We start from the raw sequence: 25,178 nt of genomic DNA, 5'->3' as shown, positions 1-25,178 counted from the left end.
AAAAATCCATCCTGAGCATGGATCTGTGTTTGCTAGGTGACGGACTCCAGATTTATCCACTGGGGATGAATTTTGGATATGTTATAGTACACACCCATTGGAACAACTTTCATGAAGAATTCTGCCTCATCCGAGCTGTGTAGGTTGCTGAAACAAAGCTTGCAATATGACCTACGGAACTGGACTGGCAGGGGGCTGTAGCCAAAATGAGTTTGTCTTTAAGCTCTTCTTCCATTCATCCAAATCAGGCCTAAACATGCTTGAATTGCATGAATTATGCTCTCTTACTCTATTGGCCTACAAAACACACAAATAGAGGCAAATAACTCAGAATTATAGGAAACTAAGCAAAAGAAGTAAGTAAATTGGGCATGTATATGTATGAAATTATGAGCTTAACACACCCCCAAACCTAGATTTTGCTAGTCCTCGAGCAAAACAAAAGAAAAACAAAGGTAAAAACAAAACAAGAAGTTAACTAGACCACTTTCGTAGGTAACTCGATTGCATTGAGCGTATGCAACAAGCCTTTAAACCTCTAGGCATCCCTAGTAGGAGGAGTTGTGTCTCCTGAGGGTTTAACAGATACGATACCCACAAACGCTTTACTGAGTCTACAAAACAAAGTGGTTAGAAAAATAAACTTTGAAATCAACTAATGAAAATGAAAGAAAACTTTAGTCATACCTCCAACACCATAGAGTTGCCAAGATATGTGATCAATCAGTGTGTACAAGTGGAAGCTATAGCTCAAAGGCACACGGTTTCAAAGCAAGCACACTCAAACCTTGAATAGAGAATATGCTTTGACTCTAATTCTCACAGAAAACACTCAATCACTCAGAACCTATGGTTTAATTCTCTCAAGAAAGCATAAGTGAGTGTAAGAAATAGAAGCACAAATTGGGTTAGATCTCATGAAAGTAATCAAATACTAAGAATAGAGATACACACATACTTACCATCACACATGAATACATCCTCAAAGATCAGCTAGGTCTTTCACAAGGTTGTAATGAAAGGCTAAGGTTTAGGGGAAATGGAAGAATTGGAAGGAAAAACAAGTAACTTAAGAACACACCAAGGTTGCATGCTTCATTAATCTGCAAGGTATCATTGATTTAGATTGGCATGGCAGCAAACTTCATGGTATCACCTGGCATGGACTTTATTTTTCACACCTAGATCAAATCGAAACACTTTCATCTTCGTTGATTTGATCTGCATCTTCATTAACTTCATTGCACAGATTCACATCATCTTTATTTAGGTACATGGCTGCAACTTCCTTGCTTCAAACTTTATGTTGGCAAACCTTGGTATATTTCTAAGTTACTAGGGTATGGCTACAATAGGTCAAGTATCTCAGATTGAGATACAAAGGTAGGGAAATGATGAGGGTGATAGAAGAAAAAGGGTTTAAGTGTTTGGCTTCAAGAGGGCTAATGGAACACACATATGGGTAGGGTGAAAAGAAAGCACATAGAATAGTTATACACACATAGCCTAGCATCACTTCAATGAGTTCATTCATGAATGAGAGCAAGCACATGATATCTGTAAAAGAGAATCATCCTTAGTATTCAATCAAAATGAAATGATGAGATCAATTAGAGTGAATTGAAGAAAATAAGTATGGATGAGAAATAGAACACTTTAAACCCTCTCAAGAAAGCAATTAGGCTCGATATAGCTCACTAGGGTAGTCTCCACTATTTTCCTTCAAGAATTTGAGCATGGTACTTTAGCCACCAGAATTCTAAGAGCCAAAGCTTTGTGAAGTGCAAAATTCTAATATGAAAACCTCAATGGCAGCTCCATAGCATCGATTGTATGACATTTAGAAAAAAAAAATTAGTGACAAATGAACGAAAATTGAAACACAAATGAATGAAATTTGAAAACCTTCCCCCCATACCTGAATTAAACATTGTCCTCAATGTTAAAGCAAAGTAAAGATGATTCAGAACAAGTAAATGATAAAGGGAAAAGTTAAGAAAAAGGTTTAGAGAAAAAAAAATAATAATAATAATAAAAATAAAAAATATATATATATATATATACAAGCAACTCACGGATGACCAGTCAAGGGCCTCAGAAAACACAGCCAGGGGATCCGGGAAGGTTGGAGGGGTCACAATGGTCCCGCTTAAAACCCAAACTTCTTAGACATCGAAGGTGTCGCCTAAAGAACTCCTAGACACTGTATTGACGGAGGTGCTCACTGGGGTTACCAAAAGTTAGCCCATATAAAAAAAAAAAATAAAAAAAAAAAAAAAAAAAAAAATCTTCTTCTTTTTTTTATTTTTTTATTTTTAATTTTTATTATTTTTTAAAAAAAATTTATTATTTATTATTTATTATTTATTATTTTATTTTAAATTTTATTTATTTATTTAAAGAAACAGAAACTTAAAATGACTAAGATAAAAACAAAACAAGTAAAGAGAAAGGATAGAAATGCTCCTCCTTGATGCGATTAGGTCGATTGCTACCGAGCACCTTCTTTTTGAACACATGGGTTGCCTCCCAAGAAGCGCCTTAGTTACTGTCTTGGCAAGACATTGTGCAATCAGCTAAGTTGATGGTACGAAGGGAAGTTGATCTACCACATGGCCAGTTTGGATGCCAACTGAAACTCCCTCATAGAATGGCTTTAAACGTTGTCCATTTACTTTGAAAGTCGAGCCATCTTTAGGGTTTTGAATCTCCACAGCTCCATAGGGAGAAACATTGACCACGGTGAATGGGCCTTGCCATCTAGACTTCAATTTTCCTGGAAAGAGACGCAAACGTGAGTTAAACAAAAGAACTGACATACCTTTGGAGAACTCTTTCCGTTGAATGTTTCTGTCATGGTAACTCTTGGTTCGTTCTTTGTAAAGCTTTGCATTCTCATAAGACTCATGTCTAATTTCTTCCAATTCATTGAGCTGAAACTTTCTTGCATGGCCTGCCTTGTCTAGATCAAAATTCAACTTCTTGATGGCCCAAAAAGCATTGTGTTCAAGCTCCATTGGCAGGTGACAAGCTTTCCCAAACACAAGACGATAAGGGCTCATTCCAATGAGAGTCTTATATGCAGTCCTATAAGCCCATAATGCATCATTGAGCTTGGCTGCCCAATCTTTCCTTGTATTGTTCACCACCTTCTCCAGGATGTGCTTAATTTCTCTATTGCTTATTTCCACTTGACCAGAAGTTTGCGGATGATATGGTGTAGAGACTCGATGGGTGATGTTGTACTTTTTCATGAGTGCTTCGAATGGCTTGTTACAGAAGTGGCTGCCTCCATCACTAATGACAGCCCTTGGAGTACCAAACCTTGTGAAAATATTATCCTTCAAGAACTTCAGCACCACCTTATAATCATTGGTTTGGTGGCTATGGCTTCCACGCATTTAGACACATAATCAACAGCAACAAGTATGTAAGTATAACCAAAGGAAGATGGGAATGGTCCCATGAAATCAATACCCCACTCATCGAAGAGCTCCACAACAAGTATGTTATTCAATGGCATTTCATTCCTGCGACTTATGTTCCCTATCCTTTGGCACCTATCACACTTAACACAAAAATTAAACGCATCTTTGAATAGAGTGGGCCAAAAGAAACCAGATTGCAGAATTTTAAGTGCTGTTTTCTTAGCTCCAAAGTGACCTCCACAAGCCAATTCGTGGCTATGCCTAAGTATGCTTTCTTGCTCTTCTTCTGGAACACATCTTCTGATGAGTTGATCCGGGCAATGCTTGAATAAGAAAGGTTCATCCCAGACATAATGTTTCACCATGGAAAAGAACTTCTTCTTGTCCTGAGAAGTTAGATCATTTCTAAGAACACCACAAGCAAGATAATTAACAAAATCAGCATACCATGGCTCTTTGACTTGGGCAGCATATAGTTGTTCATCAGGGAAAGTCTCATTCAAGGGTAGCATAGCTGCTCCTTTTTCTTCAACCACAATTCTGCTCAAATGATCAGCTACCACATTCTCACATCCCTTCTTATCTCGAATCTCCAAATCGAATTCTTGCAGCAAGAGAATCCATCTAATCAAGCGTGGTTTGGCATCCTTCTTAGTGAGCAAGTATCTAAGAGCTGCATGGTCAGAATAAACAATTACTTTAGAACCAACAAGGTAAGAACGAAATTTTTCTAAAGCAAAAACCACAGCAAGCAACTCCTTCTCTGTTGTGGAGTAGTTGATTTGAGCATCATTCAAGGTCCGGCTAGCATAATGAATCACATGGGGCAGCTTGTTCTTCTTTTGACCTAAAACTGCACCAATAGCAAAGTCAGAGGCATCACACATTATTTCAAATGGTAAAGACCAATCCGGAGCTATGATAATAGGGGCTGAAGTTAGCTCCCTCTTCAAGGTAGAAAAAGCTTCCATGCAAGCTTCATTAAACTCAAAAACAGCATCCTTAGCAAGGAGATTACACAATGGCCTTGTAATGCTTGAGAAATTTTTGATGAACCTTCTATAGAATCCAGCATGACCTAGAAAGCTTCTAATTCCTTTAACAAAGGTAGGGGGTGGAAGATTTGAGATGAGATCGATCTTGGCTTTATCCACTTCGATTCCCTTGCTTGAAATCACATGGCCTAGCACAATGCCTTGTCTCACCATGAAGTGACACTTCTCCCAATTCAAAATCAGATTTGTTTCCTGGCATCTTTTAAGCACTAGAGACAAGTGGTGAAGACAATTATCAAAAGAGGAACCAAAAACTGAAAAATCATCCATAAATACCTCAATGAATCGTTCCACCATATCTGAAAAGATTGACATCATGCATCTTTGGAAAGTTGCTGGGGCATTGCACAAACCGAATGGCATCCTTCTATAAGCAAACGTACCAAATGGGCATGTGAATGTGGTTTTCTCTTGGTCTTCCGGAGCAATGGGAATTTGATTATAACCTGAAAAACCATTAAGAAAACAATAGTAAGCATGGCCAGATAAACGTTCAAGCATTTGATCAATAAAAGGTAAGGGGAAATGATCTTTTCTAGTGGATGTGTTCAACTTCCTGTAATCAATGCAAACTCTCCAACCAGTGACAGTTCGTGTAGGAACTAGCTCATTCTTCTCATTCTTCACAACGGTGATTCCGGACTTCTTTGGAACAACTTGCACAGGGCTCACCCACTTAGAATCTGAAATTGGGTAGATGATTCCTACATCGAGTAGCTTTAAAACTTCAGCTCTAACCACCTCTTTCATGTTGGGATTTAGCCTCCTTTGGGCATCACGAGATGGTTTGCTGTCTTCTTCCATTAAAATCCAGTGCATGCACATGCTTGGACTAATTCCTTTGATGTCTGCTATGGTCCACCCAATGGCTATTTTATGCTCTTTTAGAACTTTAATTAAGCTCTCTTCTTCATGTGAGGAGAGACCTGCAGCAATTATAACAGGGAGAGTTTCGTTAGCACCCAAATATGTATATTTAAGATTATTGGGAAGAGGTTTAAGTTCTAGCTTTAGTGGGATGACAATAGATGGCTCCAATTTCGTGGATGATGGTCCAAGAGGCTCGATTGGTGGCCTAAAGGATGGTGGGTATGGCGGAAACACTTCTAAGGTAGCCACCACTTCTTGGAACTCCGGTTCACAAAGATCTTCCTCTTCTTGTGTTAAGACAGCTTCTAGAGCATCATTAGACTTTCTCTGCAAAATTTTCGAAGAAACCTCATGATCCACAACATCAATTGAAAAGCAAGAATCAAGAGAGATAGAAGGTTGAGATAGAGCATTAAGCATTTTAAATTCAACAGTTTCACCCAAAACAGTCATGGAGAGGGTGCTATCTTTCACTTTGATGATTGTGTCTGCAGTGGCCATGAATGGCCTGCCTAGGAGAATGGGATCAACACGATCTCCATTTGGATTGTCTTCCATGTCCATCACTACAAAATCAGCAGGGATAATTAGTGTATTAACTTGAACTAGAATATCTTCTACAATACCTTTTGGATATTTTATAGAATGATCAGCTAGTTCAAGTCGCATTGAAGTCTTCTTCATCCCTTCTAAGCCAAGCTCTTGATAAACTGAATATGGCAAAACATTGATGCTTGCTCCCAAGTCCAACATGGCTCTTCCAACCTTCTTGCCTCCAATGTTAATGGGAATGTCAAAGCTGCCAGGATCATCTAGTTTTGGTGGAAGCTTCCTTTGCAACACAGCACTTACATTCTGGTCGAGCTTTACTCCTTCATTTGGAGCGAAATTGAGCTTGTGAGTTTTCAAGTCCTTGATGAATTTTCCATATGCAGGAATCTGTTCAATAAGATCAAGCAAAGGCAAATTGATATTAACTTTACTCAAAATATCATAAATCTCTTTAAAAGCCTTATCTTGCTTTGCTTTCTTAAGACGGCCTGGAAATGGAATCTGTGGAACATATGGAGCGGGTGGCACGTATCTATCTTCTTGAAGATGTGGTGGCACAAATTTGTCATCCCTTTTATGCAATTGGAATTGATCGGATTTCTGAGAATCTGATTTGGCCTTAGGAGCAGATTGAGAAGTTTTGAGTTGTTCTCCTTCCGTGGCCATGGTCTCCTCCTCTTCATCTTCTACAATCACAACATCATTTGAAAGATTAGAATCATCTTTATTATCAATGATCTTACCTGATCTGAGCACATGAATGGCCTTGGCTTCTGGGTTCTTTGGATTGATCTCAGTTTGGCTTGGCCATTTCCCAGGCACTCTTTGAGTTATTTCAGCAGCTATTTGGCCTAATTGGACTTCCAATTTGGAGATGGCAGCTTGTGTAGTTTGCTGAAAATTGGATTGGTTGATTGCCATCTGCTTCACTATATCTTCCAATGATGATGATGATTGTTGTGGCCTTTGGAATGAAGGGGGATTTGCTTGATTCTGGGTATTTCTCCATGAAAAGTTTGGATGATTCCTCCAACCTGGATTATAACTTTGAGAGTATGGATCATTTCTTGGACCTTGGTTGTAGGAATTTACCAACTTAGCTTGCTCTTGCACAAATTCTGGATATCCAGCCCCAAGTGGACAAGCTGTGGTAGCATGGTCATGAGATTCACAAATGCTACACACTTCCTTCGGAGGGCTTCTTGAGTTTAATGCAAGAAGAGCATCTAGCTTTTGTTCCAGTTTTGAAATCTGCACACTAGAAGCATCATTAGAACCACTAATAACACATTTACCTCTTGTATCCATATGTTGGGTCTCCATTGCTATCTCCTCAAAGAGTTCATACGTTTCTTCTGGAGTTTTGGTTTTAAAAGAACCACCTGCAAAATTGGTGACTATATTATGACTAGAAGGGGTTAGTTCTTTATAAAACATACGCATTTGAAGCTTCAATGGAATCCCATGATGAGGACATTGGTTGAGCAGCCCATTGAATCTCTCCCATGCTTCACAAAATGATTCATCATCTTGCTGTGCAAATAACAAGATCTTATCCCTAAGCATGTCGGTCTTTTGCGTGGAGAAGTATTTCTCCAAGAACTTCTTTTGAATGGCAGCCCATGTAGTGAGTGATCCCGGCTTCAAAGAATTCAACCAATATTTTGCCTTATCCTTCAAAGTGTATGGAAACACTCTCATTCAAAGTTGATCTTCTGTCACACCTGTCAAGGGAAAAGAACTCACAACATTAAAAATATCCTTTATATGAGTCAATGGATCTTCATTAGGTAAACCATAAAAGGAGGGTAGCATATTAAGATGAGAAGATTTAAGCTCATAATTTCGAGCTACAGTGGGCAGCAAAATGCTTGAAGGAGATGCTGGAATTGTTGGGATATCAAGTTCTCCCATGAACTCAATGGCAGCCATCATTTCTTCTTCTTCTTGGTCTGAACTTGCTTCCGAATTTGAAAGTGAAGAACCAGGAAGTTCAGTGTGGAGAGCAAGACTTGTAAATGTAGCAAGAGCTTGCTCTTTTGCAGTTGACAACTCCCTTTCTAGACGATTCTGAATTTCAGAGGTCACACGATTTGGTTGCAATGATGGTCCTGCGTTCAAAGATCTGGAACATTGGAACGAAGACCTTACTTGTTCAAGGAATGGCCTGTTAGACATAAACTACCTGAAACAGAAAATTAGATTAATTAGAAACACTAAAAAGAATAGGGTAACCTTGGGCACATAACCAGGGAAGAACTTTCGTTCAGTCCCCGGCAACGGCGCCAAAATTTGTTGTTAATATTATGTTAACTCGCAATTGTACGGGGCAATTAGTAGTATAGCAAGACAAGTACGAGGTCGTACCCACGAAGACTGAGAAGTTAAAACTAGTTATGTACTTAGATTACCAAATTCAAGAAAGTAGGAGGTTATGTCTAAAACAGAATTTAAAACAAGAGTGGTTGTGATTGTTGAACAAAAGAAGCAAAATGAAATTGCAAACAAAAACAAGTAAACAAATGTAACAAAGAGTGGTTTTAAGAGTTGGAAAACAGATTTTGAGACTAGGGCATTCGAATCACCATAACAATTCAATTCTGGGTTATAAAGATTCAAGTAACAAGTCTAATTCAGATTCAAAGATTGATTCTAGCTAAAGTATGATTAGGCCATGGTGTTTGGTCCTAACCTTGTGTTCCTAATTCCCTAATTTGATCATTTGTTGTCTAACCTAAAATTAAGCATTAGAAACCCATTAAGCATAGAAGAACATTTTAAACAACCAAGTATGTATCTAATCCCTGTTGTCGAATGTCCATACATACTCTTCCTATTCATAGTTCAATTCGAATTAAAGCATGGTGTATACTCTTAATTCAAACCAAGATAGTTAACAAACAAGTTCTAATGGTGATCAATCATTCAAACAAGCATGTTAACTTATAAGCATAATGAATAAGAACATGAATCATGAATCAAACTTGAAACTCCAAACTTATAAACCCAGAATATTCATGTTAGGTTACATCGAAGCCCTAGTTATGGATTTAGCTACTCATAATGGAAAAGAGACTTGAACAGAAATGAGAAAACATAATGAATGCAATAAGAGTAGAAAAACCCTTTTTCTGAAGTTCTTGTGGTGTCCAAGGCTTCTCCAAGTGCTTCTCCACTTCTAATGCTTCTCCAAGATCTTCCCCACTTCTAGAAAGATGTATGAAGGATATGGAGGTGATTTGGGATGAGTTTGAGTGAGTGGTGATGGCTAAGGAAGATGAAATTCGTAGGGAAATGGAAGAGAAGTTTGCTGGAGTTGTTTTGGTGATTGTTGGAGTGTTTGGGATTGTGAGAGTGTTTGAGGATGGTTGGAGTGAATTGTGGGGTTGTGAATCCCAGGATTTGTTGTGTCTTGAATGTGGAATGGATGTGGTATTTATAGGGAGAGGGGAGTGATAAATCTGAATTCAATATGGCTAATGCATACAACACATGCATTATAAAAGATGAATTGGTTGATGCACTTCACTAATGCATACAACACTTGCATTATAAAATCTGAATTGGTTGATGCACTTCACCAATAAATCCCACCAGCAGCCCTAGCTCATCTTCATGTCACCATGACCAAGCTTCCAACCAGCTACAATAGCTCATGCCTAGCTCACCATGACCAAGCTTCCAACCAGCTCATCCTGAGGTCAGCATGACCAGAAACTTCAAGGGCTTACAACTTGGGCTAGGCTGAATCAAATGAAGACTTTAAGATGTCCATTGTGAAGTTCAGAATGTGTATGATCCAACCACACAAGTATTGGCCCAATCCAAGCTCGGAGGAGGAAGTTAAGGCCGAAACAAATTGCTAACTCAGTTTGCTAGCTGACAAAAATCCATCCTGAGCATGGATCTGTGTTTGCTAGGTGACGGACTCCAGATTTATCCAATGGGGATGGATTTTGGATATGTTATAGTACACACCCATTGGAACAACTTTCATGAAGAATGCTGCCTCATCCAAGCTGTGTAGGTTGCTGAAACAAAGCTTGCAATATGACCTACGGAACTGGACTGGCAGGGGGCTGTAGCCAAAATGAGTTTGTCTTTAAGCTCTTCTTCCATTCATCCAAATCAGGCCTAAACATGCTTGAATTGCATGAATTATGCTCTCTTACTCTATTGGCCTACAAAACACACAAATAGAGGCAAATAACTCAGAATTATAGGAAACTAAGCAAAAGAAGTAAGTAAATTGGGCATGTATATGTATGAAATTATGAGCTTAACAAAGGTCCAAAGGAGAAGATTAGAGAGAAGGTTGCTAGCATTCCCCATATGGGAAGGGGATACAATGTACTCAGTAAATGCCCAATAATTTAGGCAAGGTAAGACAAGTAAGTAAAGACATAATTATTCAAGTCCAATCAATCAATATGTTTCAGGTAGTTGAGAAAATAAAGGTTACATGACTTCGTCTCTTACAATGGCACCGATCAACGTTTAAAGCTACGCAGCGGGACATTCAAAGCACTCGTGATAAATTGGGGATTATTTAGCGACAGCAGTGCACAGATCAGACTATTGCAACCTTCAAGGCCTTATCGACGCAATTAGATGAGTTGTTGGTTCGCGAGGAGGTTTATTGGCAGCAACGAGTTAAGGTTGCTTGGCTTCGAGACGGGGATAGGAATACCAGATTCTTCCATCAACAGGCCAACACGCGGAAGCAAAGAAATAATATTCAGGGTCTAATCGATAGTAATGGTGTCTGAAAAGAGGAGGGCGCAGCAGTCCAGGAAATAGTGGTGGATTATTTCACACACCTTTTCACCTCTAATTGTAGACGCAGAGAGGATATTATTCTAAATACTGTTGACCCATGTGTGACACCAACCATGAATGCCTCGCTCCTTACCGACTTCACTGAGTAGGAAGTAAAGCATGCTGTTTTTCAGATGTATCCAACCAAGGCACCTGGGCCGGATGGAATGCCACCTGTCTTTTTTCAGAAATATTGTCACATTGTAGGCAACGATGTGTCTCGAGCCATTATTAATTTTCTGTCTTCAGGACGTCTACTCCACAAGATCAACTTCACCCATGTGGTGCTCATTCCTAAAGTGAAAAACCCAAAGGATATGACCCAACTTCGGCCTATCAACCTCTGCAACGTTTTATTTAAAATTGCCTCTAAGGTGCTGGCCAACCGATTGAAAATTATCCTCCCTTCTCTGATTTCGCCTAGTCAGAGCGCTTTTGTCTCAGGCCACCTTATTTTTGATAACTCCATATTGGTTGCTGAAATCATCCATTGCCTGCGGAGTCGACGCGGGGGTAAGAAAGGCTTTTTGGCACTGAAGCTTGACATGAGTAAGGCTTACGATAGAATTGAATGGTCTTTCCTGGAACAAATGATGAAGAAATTGGGTTTTCCTGATCAATGGGTTAGTCTTATAATGACTTGTGTCACTACTGTTACTTACTCATTTCTGGTTAATGGCTCACCGTGTGGCTATCTTACCCCTTTTAGAGGCCTCAGGCAGGGAGATCCGTTGTCACCCTATCTATTTATTCTATGTGCACAAGGTTTCTCTAGTTTTCTTACACAGGCGGAAAGGGATGGGCGGTTACAAGGAGTCTCCATTTGTAGGGGTGCTCCCCCAATCAACCACCTCCTGTTTGCAGATGATTGCTACTTGTTTACCCGTGCAAATGTGAGGGATTGCGGGACAATTAAGGAGGCACTCTCTTGGTATGAATGGGTATCTGGTCAACAAGTTAATTTACAGAAGAGTGCAATTTGCTTTAGCAAAAATGTTAAGCGCCAAGACCCACTGGATCTAGCAGCATCCCTTGGTGTCTCATGTGCTGATCATTATGATACGTATCTTGGGCTTCCAATGGTAGTTGGTAGGAACAAAGGTTCCTCGTTTGCACATCTCAAGGAACGGTTGGGCAAAAAATTATTTAGCTAGAAAGGAAAACTCTTAAGCAGTGCAGGGAAAGAAATTCTTATCAAAATTGTGGCACAGGCTCTCCCCTTGTATTCGATGAGCGTTTATTTATTGCCCAAATATTTTTGCGATGATCTTAACCGTTTAATTGCAGATTTCTGGTGGAACGGAAATAGTGGCGACAGGAAAATACATTGGCTTGCGTGGGATAAGCTTTGCCAACCTAAAGATCTTGGGGGGTTGGGCTTCCGTGATTTATATGCTTTCAACCTTGCTATGTTAACTAAGCAAGGATGGAGGCTCATACAATATCCAAACTCTCTTATAGCAAATGTTCTACGAGCTAAGTACTTTCCTAACAAATCTTTTCTTGAAGTCCCTGTCTCTGAAAATTCTTCTTATGTTTGGAAAAGTATCTGTGCAGCCAGAAAAATTCTTTTGCGGGGATCTAGATGGCAGGTGGGCAGTGGGGTAGAGATTGATATTTGGAAGGACCCATGGGTGCCACGCCCTTCTACCTTTCGGGTTATCTCACCAAAACCCCACGGCTGTGCTGTTGCCAAGGTGAATGAGTTTATTCTTGACCACCCTTGACGCTGGAATGTCAGCCTTCTATCTAACCTCCTTTACCCCCCCGATGTGGATGTGATCCGAACTATTCCGTTGAGCTTTCATCACAGGGACGACGCCCTTATCTGGCATTTTGACAAAAAAAGGTCAGTTTACTGTCAAAAGTGCTTACAAGGTAGCCCGTATGGTTCTTGATCCCAGGACCGTGACGTCATCATCAACTAAAAATGGTTTTAGTAAAGGGTGGACTGCTCTTTGGAAGGCAAAGATTCCAGGCAAAATCATATTATTTTGGTGGAGAGCATGCAATGGCATCCTACCAACTAAGGACAACTTGTGGAAACGAAAGATACACTTGGATACTTGCTGTGACTTATGTGGGGCTGAAATGGAATCTACTTTGCATGTGTTATGGCTCTGCCCATTCGCAAGAGGGGTCTGGGCCTGTGCTTCAATTGGCAGCGGTGGTATCTCTCGACAATTCCACCATGTGCATGATTGTATTGACCATTTATCCCATGTTGATTTGGACCTCTTTTTTGTTACTGGTTGGGCAATCTAGGAGGCTCGAAATGGCAAGCTTTGGAATAATCTAACACCCTAACCAGAATTCACAAGCTCTAGTGCTGCTGTTCGTCTACATGATTTTGTTCGTGCTCGCCCCCAGGGGGCTGCTCTTAGCCAGGGTTGCACTGTGCCTTAGAATTGGACAAAACCATGCAATGGATGTCTAAAAATTAATGTGGATGGCTCTTGGACAGCAGGTAATATAGATGGAGGTGTGGGAATTGTGGTGCGTGATTCTAATGGCAAGTTTGTTGCGGGAAGAGCTCTGCATGTGGACAATGTTTTCTCAGCTTTACAGGTTGAAGCAATGGCAGCTCGCGAAGGAGCAATTTTGGCGGTGGAAGGGGATTTTAATAATGTAATTTTTGAGAGTGATTCTCTCCAGATCGTGTCAGCAATCCGAAGTCCTTCTATTGATAGGTCCTCTGTGGGCCCAGTGGTGGAAGATACTAAGGCACTGCTAACCCAGATCACTGGGGATGGTTTTACCCATATCCGCCGGGTTGCAAATGGAGCGGCTCATCGTCTGGCGCGTTATGCTTCCCATATTGGAACTATGGCTACTTGGTTTGAAGAACCGCCAGATCTCCTAGTTGATATCCTGTATGAGGAGTGTAACTTGTAGTTTTTCACGGCAACGGGTGGGGACTCTATCGGATGCAAGGTTCCTTCTCCCGCTTGCGGTCGAGGAGGTAGGCTACTTCGTAGCTGATGACCACTACGCTTCGTTTGGTGTAGAGTACTCGCCTAATCCTCTAGGGTTTGTGCCCGATTTTTTTACTTGTTACCCCTTTTTCCTATTCAATAAAACACTATCGCTCTTGTGTTCAAAAAATTTCAGAGAGACATACCGTAGGTCATTATTAATGGATCCAATACAGATAATATCTCCAACTTAACCACGTGTTAACTCGATGATCAAAACTTTAGGTAAGTTATCTAATAAAAAGGGAAAAAAGTAATATTATATTGTGCATAATACTATAAATAAAAACTTTTTGGCACAAAAATATTCAATTATGAAAACACATTTTTGTCTAAAACAAAATCGAATGGAAACACATTTTTGTCGTCTAAGCATACGCATTGTGGTATTATATAAAGAAAAGAAACATTTCAGTTTGATTAGGTACGAAAAAGTATTTTTATGTGTTTAACGAAGACAAATGTGGCTAACATGACAAATCACATAATTGTAACTTAGTAGCTAGTACAGTATTCTCTTACTGCATGACAAAAACTAGTTTTAATGGGTTTTGGGTCGAAAAATAATATAATAAAATATTGTATGCAAACATAGCATATGAGAAAATCAATGTAATAAAATATTTGTATGCAAAACATAGTTTTATGATGAAATATTGATAAGCTTCATGATGCAAGCACGAGGAAAAGAATATAAGAAATATTCATCAACATAAGGAAAGTAAAACGTGTGGATGAGAAAAAAAGAAAAACATTCAAGTATTTTTTTACCAACCTGAAGGAAGTGGATGATAAGATGGGATACCTGTTGCATTCCTAAAAGGACACAAATTAATGTGCAAACAACCAATTAAAAATACCCGCAAGTGCACGAATCTATTGAAGTATAGATTATGTAAGTACGGGGTCGATCCCAGGAAGAACTTGTCGGCTTCCTATAAGTTCTAATTTGAGTACAAAGAGAACACTTAATTAACACACCACAAATGCACAAATGAAAGAGGGAAACTAGAAATGAGTAAAGAAGTGTAAAAGAAATAAAACAACACAAGAAAACTAAAGAAAAACACAAACAGCACTTTTTATCACCCTTTTATCACCTATGAACAGTGCTAAAGCGACCGGTCGTGAGGCAGAAGCGACCGGTCGTTTTTGGGCAGAGTCGAAACTCAAATTTTGACGTGAAAAGCGACCGGTCGTCAGGTAAAAGCGACCGGTCGTTTTTGGGCAGATTCGTTTTCTCTGTTTTTCAGTTTCGACCTCTGTCCAGTGTTTTGCCTATAACTTTCCAACCGTACGTCCAAAATTCACGTTCTTTATACGGTTGGATTCAGCACAGAAAATGCAAGAACACAACGCGGACCAAAAGTACAAAACAATTACGAAAATAAACAGAATTCAGTAAACAAGACACACAATGTAACAAACACACAACTCACACACACATTGGGGGGGGGGGGGTTTTGGTTTGGTTCAAGTGACCTAATTCTATTGCATGAAAGTAAATGGACTTTGAATTTAAATGAGAATGGCAGAGATGAATTATCAAAATATGAAAGTACCAAGTAACAAACACTAGGGTTTCGGAATCCACCCTAAACAATTCTACCTATGTTCATGGATACTCAAGTGATGAACTCTAAACTTGTTGATGAAGATGTTCGCAATCAAGACCATGGGTCGTGGCTCAAGACGCATTGATTCTCTCTAATATACGTAAAGTGCATGGTTCGTGCTACAATACTTGTGCCCTCCCCATAACCGAACCTAGGTATGGTTCGTACTTCGATTCAATTACAAGGAGAACCCATTAAGTTCAAAGAGAATATGAACATCACAAGAATCCTAATAGCATGGTGTTTACATTAGGTATTCAAGAAACCAAATCACATGGATGATTCTTACTTCATCCATTTATTGCTTAGGATAACATGAAGATACACATAATTCCAACAATCTCAAGAAGCATGCTTTCAAAGATGGCCAACCAAGGAAAAACACACATCAAGGATAGATTAATTTGGTGAATTGGAATTCATCAACAATATCTAGAAATTCATACACTCAAGCATCAAAACAATAAGGTAATCATGTTTAGGGCTTCAACCTAAGCCCTAGCTATGGAGTTTAGTTGCTCATACTCATTCCAAATACAAACTCAAAATAAAATTAGAAAGAGTTTACAGATTTTGAGAAAATGATGAAAGCTTCAAGGTCATCAATGGTGGAAGCTTTCTTCTCCACTTAGCTTGGCTGCATCTTGGCCTTCTCCAAGCTCCAAGCTCTCCAAAATCTGCTCTCCTCTGTGTAATCTCTCAATGACTTCCTTCCCCACGTTCAAAAGGCTCCCCAACTTCAGATTGCAATTCCCTTTTGCTTCCCTCTCTCCTCCTTTCCAGCTTTTACTTTTAGTATTAAACTACCACCTTTGATAAAGCCTTAGCCCATTGTCCCCTTGCCATGATGAAGCTTTGTCCTCAATAAGATGCCAATTGCTTCAGAAAATATCTCAAAGCTAAGGTAACTTCTTGTTACCAAGAGTTATGGTAACAAGAAAATCAAGATAACACAAAGGAGGTAAAAGCTGGCCAAATTCGGATTTCAGAGCTGTGGTAACATGCAGGATCGGTTGGATGGGCAATACTTGTCCAATGGAGCTCAAATTTGGTTATGTTGTAGTTAACATCCATTGGAACAAGTCTCAAGAAGATCATGACCTCATCCGAGCACCGGAGCATGCTGATCCCAGGCCAAGAAGTTGACCTACGAAAATGAACAAAAACAGAAATTATAACAAGTAGTGCACTTTTAGCTCATTTTCAATCTAACCAAGGTAAAATCTAAGAAAACACAAAAAGGAAGTAAAAAGCTATAAAATGTCAAAAACTAACTCAAAATAAAAGGGGAATAACATGAAAAATCATGTGTAAAAATGAACCGAACAATACCAAAGTGGAGCCCTAACCATGAAGAGAAAAGATCTCTTTGGTTTCTACTTGATATAATGAAAGGGAAGAAAGAATTGGAGACCTTTTTTCTCCTTTTAGCTTTCCAATAGTTTACTCATAAAGTCTGGTTTAAATTAGCAAGACTTTTGGAATTAATGCCAATTGGTTTTATTTATTATTATTATTTTATTTTTAGTATTAAGAAAAGTTAACATGGGTAGTTATGTTCCATAAAAATAGGACTTATTATCTGATTTTATTTTTAATTTTAATTTTTTTAAATATGAAAATGTGAATTTAACATATTATCCTCATTTAATTAATAATTTCAATTCTTAATATTTGAATTAACCAAGGATATTTTCTGGTATTTTGAATGTTTCACAATTCCTTGTGACTATTTGTACCAGTAAAATAATAATAAAAAGTTTAGCGTGAAGGTAATTTCGTATAGTAAATAATTGTGGAGCCCACATTTCATTAAAAAAAAAAAAATACCAAGCCCTTTGTGCCTAATCCAAATTTTCTATAAATATAAGCCCTGCTTGGTCCCTCTCTCCACTCCACTTGAAGCCCTCCTATAAACCCAACACCACCCACCAAACCATTGCAGCTTCCACCATGGAAAATGGGTCGCAGCAGAAATGGCAGTTCCGAGGGAACGAAGAGCTGAACATGGCGGCAATCTCGGTCCGTGGAGCTCTTGCGATGCTAATGAAAAATGTTAACAACCCAGATGACGGTGATGATCCGCAGCGGCCTACCATTATGCTGGGCCGCGGCGACCCGACTGAGTTCCGGTCATTCTGGACTGCTCAGTCAGCTGTTGACGCCGTCACAGATGCCCTCCAGTCCTTCAAGTTCAACTCTTATTGTCCGACGGGCGGTGTCCTTGAGGCAAGAAGGTATGCATGCGTATGTTCTGGTTTAATCTAAAGCTCGGAGACTTTTCATTAATTTGCTGCTTAATTTGTTATCATTATTTTACTCCAATCCCTTTTAAATTTCACGTACTGTTATATCTTCTCCGTCTATGGAGGGCCAGACTTGCAATGAAATGGACAATTTGCAGTGGAAAGGACTGTCACTTAATTTTTTAAATTTTATTTTGTGGATGTTAATTTTTACAATTTACAGTGTACAACGTTGTCTTATTTTCTGTTGGTCAGAATATAGTGTTTTTTTAATTTATAAATATAATGTTGTATATTTATAATATTTATACACAGCCACTCGTGAGTGGTGACCCCACATACAGTATACTGCCTGCCCGTCAGCGAATATGTCATTTTTTATGGAAAAACACCACCACCACCAAAAGCCAAATTGGATTTGATTTGTTTTGTTATAAAAAAGACAACGGAGGAGAAGAGACACGTGTTCAACTTGGTTATATATGGTTGTCTTCAAGTCTTGCAAACGTGACTATTTTTATTATTATTATTTTTTAAATACAAGCTACATGTGAGGGGTTTCTCACACACACATTATCACAATATTATGGGAGTTCGAACGTCAAACCATCACGAGCCTACAAGTCATTTATGAGACTAATGTTCATCTTCCAAAAATTAATAACAAATAGTTTACATTGATTCACTGATTCTCTATAGAGATGATCAAAGTGAAACTGACAAATAGTAAGTAATGAAAGATTCAAACAAGCATTGGAGACATATATTGGTGTATCATATAAATATGTATATATTAGTCAACCGGAAAGAAAATAAATTCTCGCACTGTCGCACATTCACCTCCCAAACTCATATCTCAATAACATGTAACTCAATAACCAGTCTATACATATATTTGATACATCATTTTCTACAAATCAATCACCTATTGACACGTTATTGGCACGTTATTGCTAAGTCATGAATGTCATATATATATATGCAGATATTTGAACATTATTATCGTGCAGACTCCATGTATTTTCTATTACCCCTTCCTGTTTACAATGGCATCCGCACATCGTGCGGACATTCGAATGAGAGAATAACTGTATATATATGTGTGTTTATTATATTTTGAAGAGAAAAACTATATAGCTAGTATGCCAACCATTTATCTAATTTGAAGTATATGTAAATGACGATCTCTTTAATTTATAGTTAATTAAATCTAATGAAATTGATCATGCACTTATATTTGTGATTTCCAAAAGGGCTATTGCAGAATATCTCTCTCGTGACCTCTCGCACAAGTTACTGGCCGAGGATGTATATCTCACTGGTGGATGCACACAAGCAATTGAAATCATGGTATCTGTCCTTGCACGACCTGGTTCCAACATTCTGCTTCCAAGGCCTGGTTACCCTCAGTATGAAGCTCGGGCGTCTTTCGATCACCTTGAAGTACGCCATTTTGATCTTCTTCCCGAAAAGGGTTGGGAGGTGGATCTTGATGCTGTCGAAGCTCTTGCAGATCACAACACTGCTGCTATAGTTATCATTAATCCTAGCAATCCTTGTGGAAATGTTTTCACCTACCAGCATTTGGAAAAGGTATGCATATATATATAGTTTCATCCCATACACATTGTGTTTGTAAAATGTTCTCTTGCCATACATGATGATTTTGAGTCTTGTGACCATTGATCAGTTTGATTTTTGCCATAACGTGTGATCCAGATTTACAGTCTGACAAAAAAATATTACTGAATTATCTATATTTAAACTACTTGAAAATGTTATCTATCATTTTCACTTGTTGGTATGAGTGTTAGGGCTAAGATTTGGCATATTATTTTCTATGAAGTATACTTCAATGAAATCTTACTAATTTTATGTTTGTGTTTGCTAAAAACAGATTGCAGAAACAGCGAAGAAACTGGGCATCTTTGTGATTTCTGATGAAGTTTATGGGCATCTAACTTTTGGCAGCAACCCTTTTGTGCCTATGGGAAAGTTTAGTTCCACCGTACCGGTCATTACGCTTGGCTCCATATCGAAAACATGGATTGTTCCTGGTTGGAAACTTGGCTGGATTGTGAAAAATGATCCCAAGGGCATCTTTGATAAAACTGGGGTATACTTAAATTGTTGTTCTTTGTGATTAATATTTTGCTTGACTAGCTTATATATAAAATGGAGTTATTATTAATTTCTTTGTTCTTTATATATATCTATCTATGTAGCCTCGTCAATGGGCTAGGTCGGGCTAGGTCGACCTAAATTTAATGAGTTTGGGCTAGGGCGAGCTGAACTTTAAAAAGAAGAAAGAAAATAATGGGTTGGGTCAGATTGGATTTATTTAAAAATTTCAAAACCTAAGTTTAGCCCATAAATTGGCCCTGAGAAAGTCCATCGGGTCGGGTCGGACTAAACCTAACAGACCTGGTCGATATGTGTCTACTTTTTTTTGTCTTTTTTTTAGTCAATTTTTTTTTTTTCTATGTTTAGTTGTGTTTCTATGTTTCCCTTTTGTCATAGTTCTCTTTTTACATTTGTCTATATGTTTGTCTTCATTTTTTTCTTTGTTCATAACTTAATAGTTCTTTTTTTTTTTTTTTTTTTTCCATAAACATGAAGATATAGATATAGTGATATCTATGTGAAGTATTTGTCATATTTTGTAAACTTAATTTGTTCCAGATTGTGGACAGCATTAAGAACTATCTGGACATCACTACTGACCCAGCAACCTTCATTCAGGTATTTATTTCTTCAAGTACTTGGTTTTTTTTATTTTTTTATTATTTTTTTGGAACTAAAACTTCAATAGACAAATATCAATGTTGTTTGGAGCACTTAGCTATGTTATTGCGCGTATGCATGTACACATGCATACGTACATACATACAGTCGTAAATTTAGGTGCGTAGCTTCAATTTTTTTTATTTTTATGTGTACTAATCCATTCACATGGGAAATATTTATTGTTAAATGATTCTCATTTTCAGGGAGCTATACCTCAAATCTTTGAGAGAACAAAAGAGACTTTTTTCTCCAACATAATTGGCATCATGAAAGAAGCTGCAGATATTGTATATGAAATGATTAAGGAAATCCCATGCCTTACTTGCCCGCACAAACCACAGGGATCCATGGTCGTATTGGTAATGATAATTAAATACATTTTATTTGGGACTTATTGGATTGGAAGATTCACAAATAGAGTAATAAGCTGAAATTATTAGTGACAAATTTTTATAATAAACAGGTAAAGCTAAACCTATCAACACTTGAAGGCATTGATGATGATATACAGTTTTGTCTGAAGTTGGCCAAAGAGGAGTCAGTGATTGTTCTGCCAGGTAAAAATAATTGAACAACTTGTGAACTTTCTCTTACTCAATAATATTGCACTCCGAGAACATAACATGTCAGACTGTAATTTAGCAACACGGCCAAATATATTAGACATCAACTTGGAAATGGTTTGCTTAGTTAGATATTCATTAATTCATATTTTTCAGGGGTCACTGTTGGACTGAAAAATTGGCTCCGCATTACTTTTGCTGTTGAGCTTCCTGTACTTGAAGATGGCCTTCAGAGGATAAAAGCCTTCTCCCAAAGACATGCCAAGAAGCAATAGGATCTCTTCTTTTGTCTTCGTCACAGTCAAATTAAGTGGATGATGATTTGCTAATCGGCAACTTCATCTGATCCCCAAATAAACATTCAACGTAACAAATAAAAAAACAATAAGAACAAGCTAGTACTGTTGATCTTATCTTCACATGACTTTCTTGTACGAACCCTTAATTTTCATGTATGTGTGCAATTATTTAAAAGAATGTGGGGTTAATTGCTCTAATGCCCTTTCAAAGTATGACCAAATCCATATTATTGCCCCTTGAAAGTAGACCTGGCAATGGGTTGTGTGGTGTCAGTATTTTAAATAGGTTAAAAATGATCAACCCGAACACGACCCATTTATAAATGGATTGCTACGACACCACCCGTGTAACCCGTTTAACAAATAACTGTTTTAAAATTTAAATTTTTTTGGATAATTGGATAAAAATAACAATTTTCTGAACATTCCAAAATCACAACCAAATTAAATACAACAAAAATCCAAAATTACAATAAAAATCACAACCAAATTAAATACGTGACAACCAAAATTACAATCAAAATTACAACCAAAATCCAAATAACTATAACATTCTCAAGAGCTTTTTTGAAACCTTCTGTATCTGCAAGAGAAACTCTAGCAGCAACTTTCACTGAATCTGCAGTTTGAACAATAAACATTGTCAAGCATATTGGAGCTTGAGGATAGAGAGAGAGGTGGTACAAAATATTTGGGGGTGGTCAAATTTCCCTATATCCGCCAACTCGGAGACCTCCAATCCACCAAGGAGGAATCCCCTGTCTGCCAAAGAGAGTTTCGCAGAAGGAAGTTTCGCCGAGGGAATTTTGTAAGACCCGTGTCTTGGGGAATCAAGAACGGTGAGCAATCCCACATTGCTCGGGGAGGGAAAGGTGAAGTGCTTTATATGTGTGGACACTTCTCTTCCTAGCAAGAGGCCTTTTGGGCAAGATAGCATTAGCTTGAGCCCAAGAACAAAACCGTGAGGGGGGAGGCCCAAAGCGAACAATATCTTGCTAGGGGAGTCGGGTCGTGACAAGTTCCGCAAAAGAGAGTTCTGTGAAAGGAAGTTCGGTTGAGGGAGTTCCGCCGAGGTAAGTTTCACGAAAGGGAGTTCCTTCGAGGGAGTTCCGCGGAATGGAGTTCCTCAAAGGGAGTTCTGCGGAAGGGAGTTTTGCCAAGGGAGTTCTGCGAAGGGAATTCTGCGAAGGGATTTCCATCAAGGTAATTCCATCGAAGGGAGTTCCGCTATTGAGGTTCCTCGTCGAAGCCAAGTCCCATGCTCGAGGTTCCTCGTTGCTATGTGTGACCAAGCAACCATCACCCATCGAGGTTCCTCGCCGACACCAAGATTTCCGGAGGATTGCATGCACGTGATGAAGGCCTTACAAGGAAAGAAATCAAGATGAGTGATGACAATAGGGAATGTTCTAAAAGAAGAGAAACTCAAGCAAACAAATTATCTCAATCAAAGCAATCCCACGAATTTAGTGAGCCTCAGAAGGAAGGAGTTTCAAAAGAGTCGACCTCGGCCATTTAATGGCCAACCCATGGGCTGGCGGATGCCCCTATATAAACCTCGTTAAACAAAGGGAGAAGACACACATCACCAAACACACAAACCTATTTTTCGTCTTGCACTTTTCTTTCCATAGACTTAGGATTTTACTTTTCAAGCCCTTAGTGTAGCAAGTTCTTTTTCTTAGTGTAAGTTTACTTTCTTGCAATTTACATTATCTTGTCTTTTAAATTCAAGTCTATTTCAATTGCTTTACTTCTCATTGTTATCGCATTTTCATTAAGTTTAATTTCAAGTTTAATTTAGTTTATCGTTCTTATTTCGTTCTTGCTTTATTTTATGTTTATTTATCGATTGGGGGAGTTAAATACTAGATTTCCATATGAGATTGTGGAACTCCTTTCTCTTAGCTCAACATTAGATCCTCATGATGCTTTCAAGCGATTTAACATTAGTGATATATGCACTCTTGCTGATAAATTTTACCCTTTATATTTCACTACAATTGAGTTGCATGCTTTAAATAAGCAATTGGGATTTTATCATATTGATATAGATCGCATTCAAGCCTTCAAGAATATGATCGGTTCATAATTGTATATCATTTTGTACCCTTCTAGCTTATGATTTGGTTATGGTTTTGAGTTAAACTTGTGCTTTTAATCCTTTTTGTGTTTATCTTTCAGTTAATTGACATTTAGGTAACAATGATGACTTTGGATAGGAAATGATGCAATCCATGCATGTTAAGGCTTGATTTGGGTGAATGGAAGAAGGGCTTAAAGACAAACACATTTTGGCTACAACTCCTTTCCAGCCCAATTTCGTAGGTCAGCTTCTTGGCCTTGGATCAGCATGCTATGGGGCTTGGATGAGGTGAAGATCTTCATGAAACTTGTTCCAATGGGTGTCTAGTACAACATATCCAAATTTCAGCCCAATTGGACATTTGTGGAGTGCTCAGCCCGCCCAACACTCAACCTTGCTCAGCAGGATTTGCAGCTGCCAGCTTTGAGCCTTGTCTCCTCCTTTAAGCCATGTGCCTCACCCATGCTGCAACTGACTTTGGATCCAACATAATGAGTGAAGTGGGGAGGCATTCCAGCTATGAAAGTCTAAAGGATAAAGTTGGTACATGCTGGAGTTATTATAGAGAAAGCATGTGCATGCATGTAAAGCATAAATGAAATGAAGTCAATTCCAGTCTCTGTTCGGCAGCCAAATTGCAAGGCCCAAAACGCATACTTCTACTGCTCCGATGGGAATACTTTCTTCATAGAAGTTGTTCCAATGGGTGTCTAGTATAACATATCCAAATTTCAACCCCATTGGATACGTTTTGAAACCTGTGGCCTTCCTACACCAAGTCTGGTTCAGAAAACTCGTTTTTCAGCAACCAAAAGGCAACCACATGGGTTGGCAGCAAAAGGCAATCACATGGGTTGGCAGCAAAGGGCAGCCACATCTGACCACCTTTGAACCCATGTGATGAAAGCTTGAGGTGCAGCAAATGATGAAGGATGGTGTGGGAGTTCATCATGATGTTCCTCCCTCTTAGCCCTATAAATAGAGAAGCCTTCAAGCTTCAAAACACACCCCAAGGGGGGAGCTCTCAAACACTTCTCTAGAGCTCCCTTCCCTTCTCTCCCTCAAATTCTCTTAGTTTCTCTTTCTAAGTTTTCAGTTGTTGTAATAAAATTCTGAAATTCTGTTTAAGTCTTTTCTTAGTTTCACTTTACTTTTCATTGTAATGTACATTCTTTCTTAAGTTTCAAGTTTAATTAGTTTCCAAGTTTCAATTATGGTTTTTGTTCTTATTCATTATGCTTATAAGTTAATATGCTAGTTTGAATGATTGATCACCATTTAGGCTTGCATGCTGCACCAAAATAGATTCAGCTGCATCCTCAACTTGTGATACTCGCAAGTGCACGAGCCGTTTGGTAGTATAGCATATGTAAGTGCGAGGTCGATCCCACGAGGATTGGTGATTGAATGATCCAATTTGTTTTCCCTACACAAAATAGAAATGAAAAAGGAAATAAATAAAACAAGAAAAAAAAAGAAATAACTCAAGCAAATAAGTTCCCAAGTTCAATTAGATTAATGGATTGATTCTAGCTAAAGTATGATTAAGCCATGGTGTTTGGTCATAACCTTGTGTTCCTAATTCCCTAATTTGATCATTTGTTGTCTAACCTAAAACTAAGCATTAGGAACCCATTAAGCATAGAAGAACATTTTAAACAACCAAGTATGTATCTAATCCCTGTTGTCGAATGTCCATACATACTCTTCCTATCCATAGTTCAATTCGAATTAAAGCATGGTGTCTACTCTTAATTCAAACCAAGATAGCTAACATGCAAGCCTAAATGGTGATCAATCATTCAAACTAGCATATTAACTTATAAGCATAATGAATAAGAACAAAAACCATAATTGAAACTTGGAAACTAATTAAACTTGAA

The 25,178-nt window shown here is 38.5% G+C and overlaps 2 protein-coding genes and 1 non-coding gene across 3 annotated transcripts; all 3 read left to right on the top strand.

Annotated features, from left to right (window-relative positions):
* Positions 1 to 7,364: 7,364 nt before the first annotated feature.
* Positions 7,365 to 7,471, top strand: LOC148295777 (small nucleolar RNA R71). The gene has a single exon (XR_015834970.1). It is a non-coding gene; the product is annotated as a small nucleolar RNA R71 (small nucleolar RNA).
* A 5,139-nt stretch (positions 7,472 to 12,610) lies between these two features.
* LOC148295776 (uncharacterized) lies at positions 12,611 to 13,618 on the top strand. The gene is made up of 2 exons (XM_088250584.1): positions 12,611 to 12,701; positions 13,191 to 13,618. The coding sequence occupies exons 1-2, from the start codon at positions 12,611 to 12,613 to the stop codon at positions 13,616 to 13,618; spliced, it is 519 nt and encodes a 172-aa protein (XP_088106710.1).
* Positions 13,619 to 17,220: 3,602 nt separating this feature from the next.
* LOC110746789 (putative aminotransferase TAT2) lies at positions 17,221 to 21,407 on the top strand. Its single transcript, XM_088250909.1, has 7 exons — positions 17,221 to 17,551; positions 18,814 to 19,153; positions 19,458 to 19,676; positions 20,243 to 20,302; positions 20,551 to 20,706; positions 20,811 to 20,904; positions 21,067 to 21,407. Exons 1-7 carry the CDS (start codon positions 17,268 to 17,270, stop codon positions 21,183 to 21,185), a joined length of 1,272 nt encoding a protein of 423 aa, XP_088107035.1. The 5' UTR covers positions 17,221 to 17,267; the 3' UTR covers positions 21,186 to 21,407.
* The last annotated feature ends 3,771 nt before the right edge of the window (positions 21,408 to 25,178 follow it).

Source organism: Prunus avium, chromosome 3 (genome assembly GCF_965620075.1).
Source record: "Prunus avium chromosome 3, drPruAviu1.hap1.1, whole genome shotgun sequence".
In the NCBI taxonomy this organism is placed as follows: Eukaryota; Viridiplantae; Streptophyta; class Magnoliopsida; order Rosales; family Rosaceae; genus Prunus; species Prunus avium.
The sequence above is the reverse complement of the archived record's forward strand: the minus strand, read 5'-3'. Positions and strand labels throughout refer to the sequence as shown.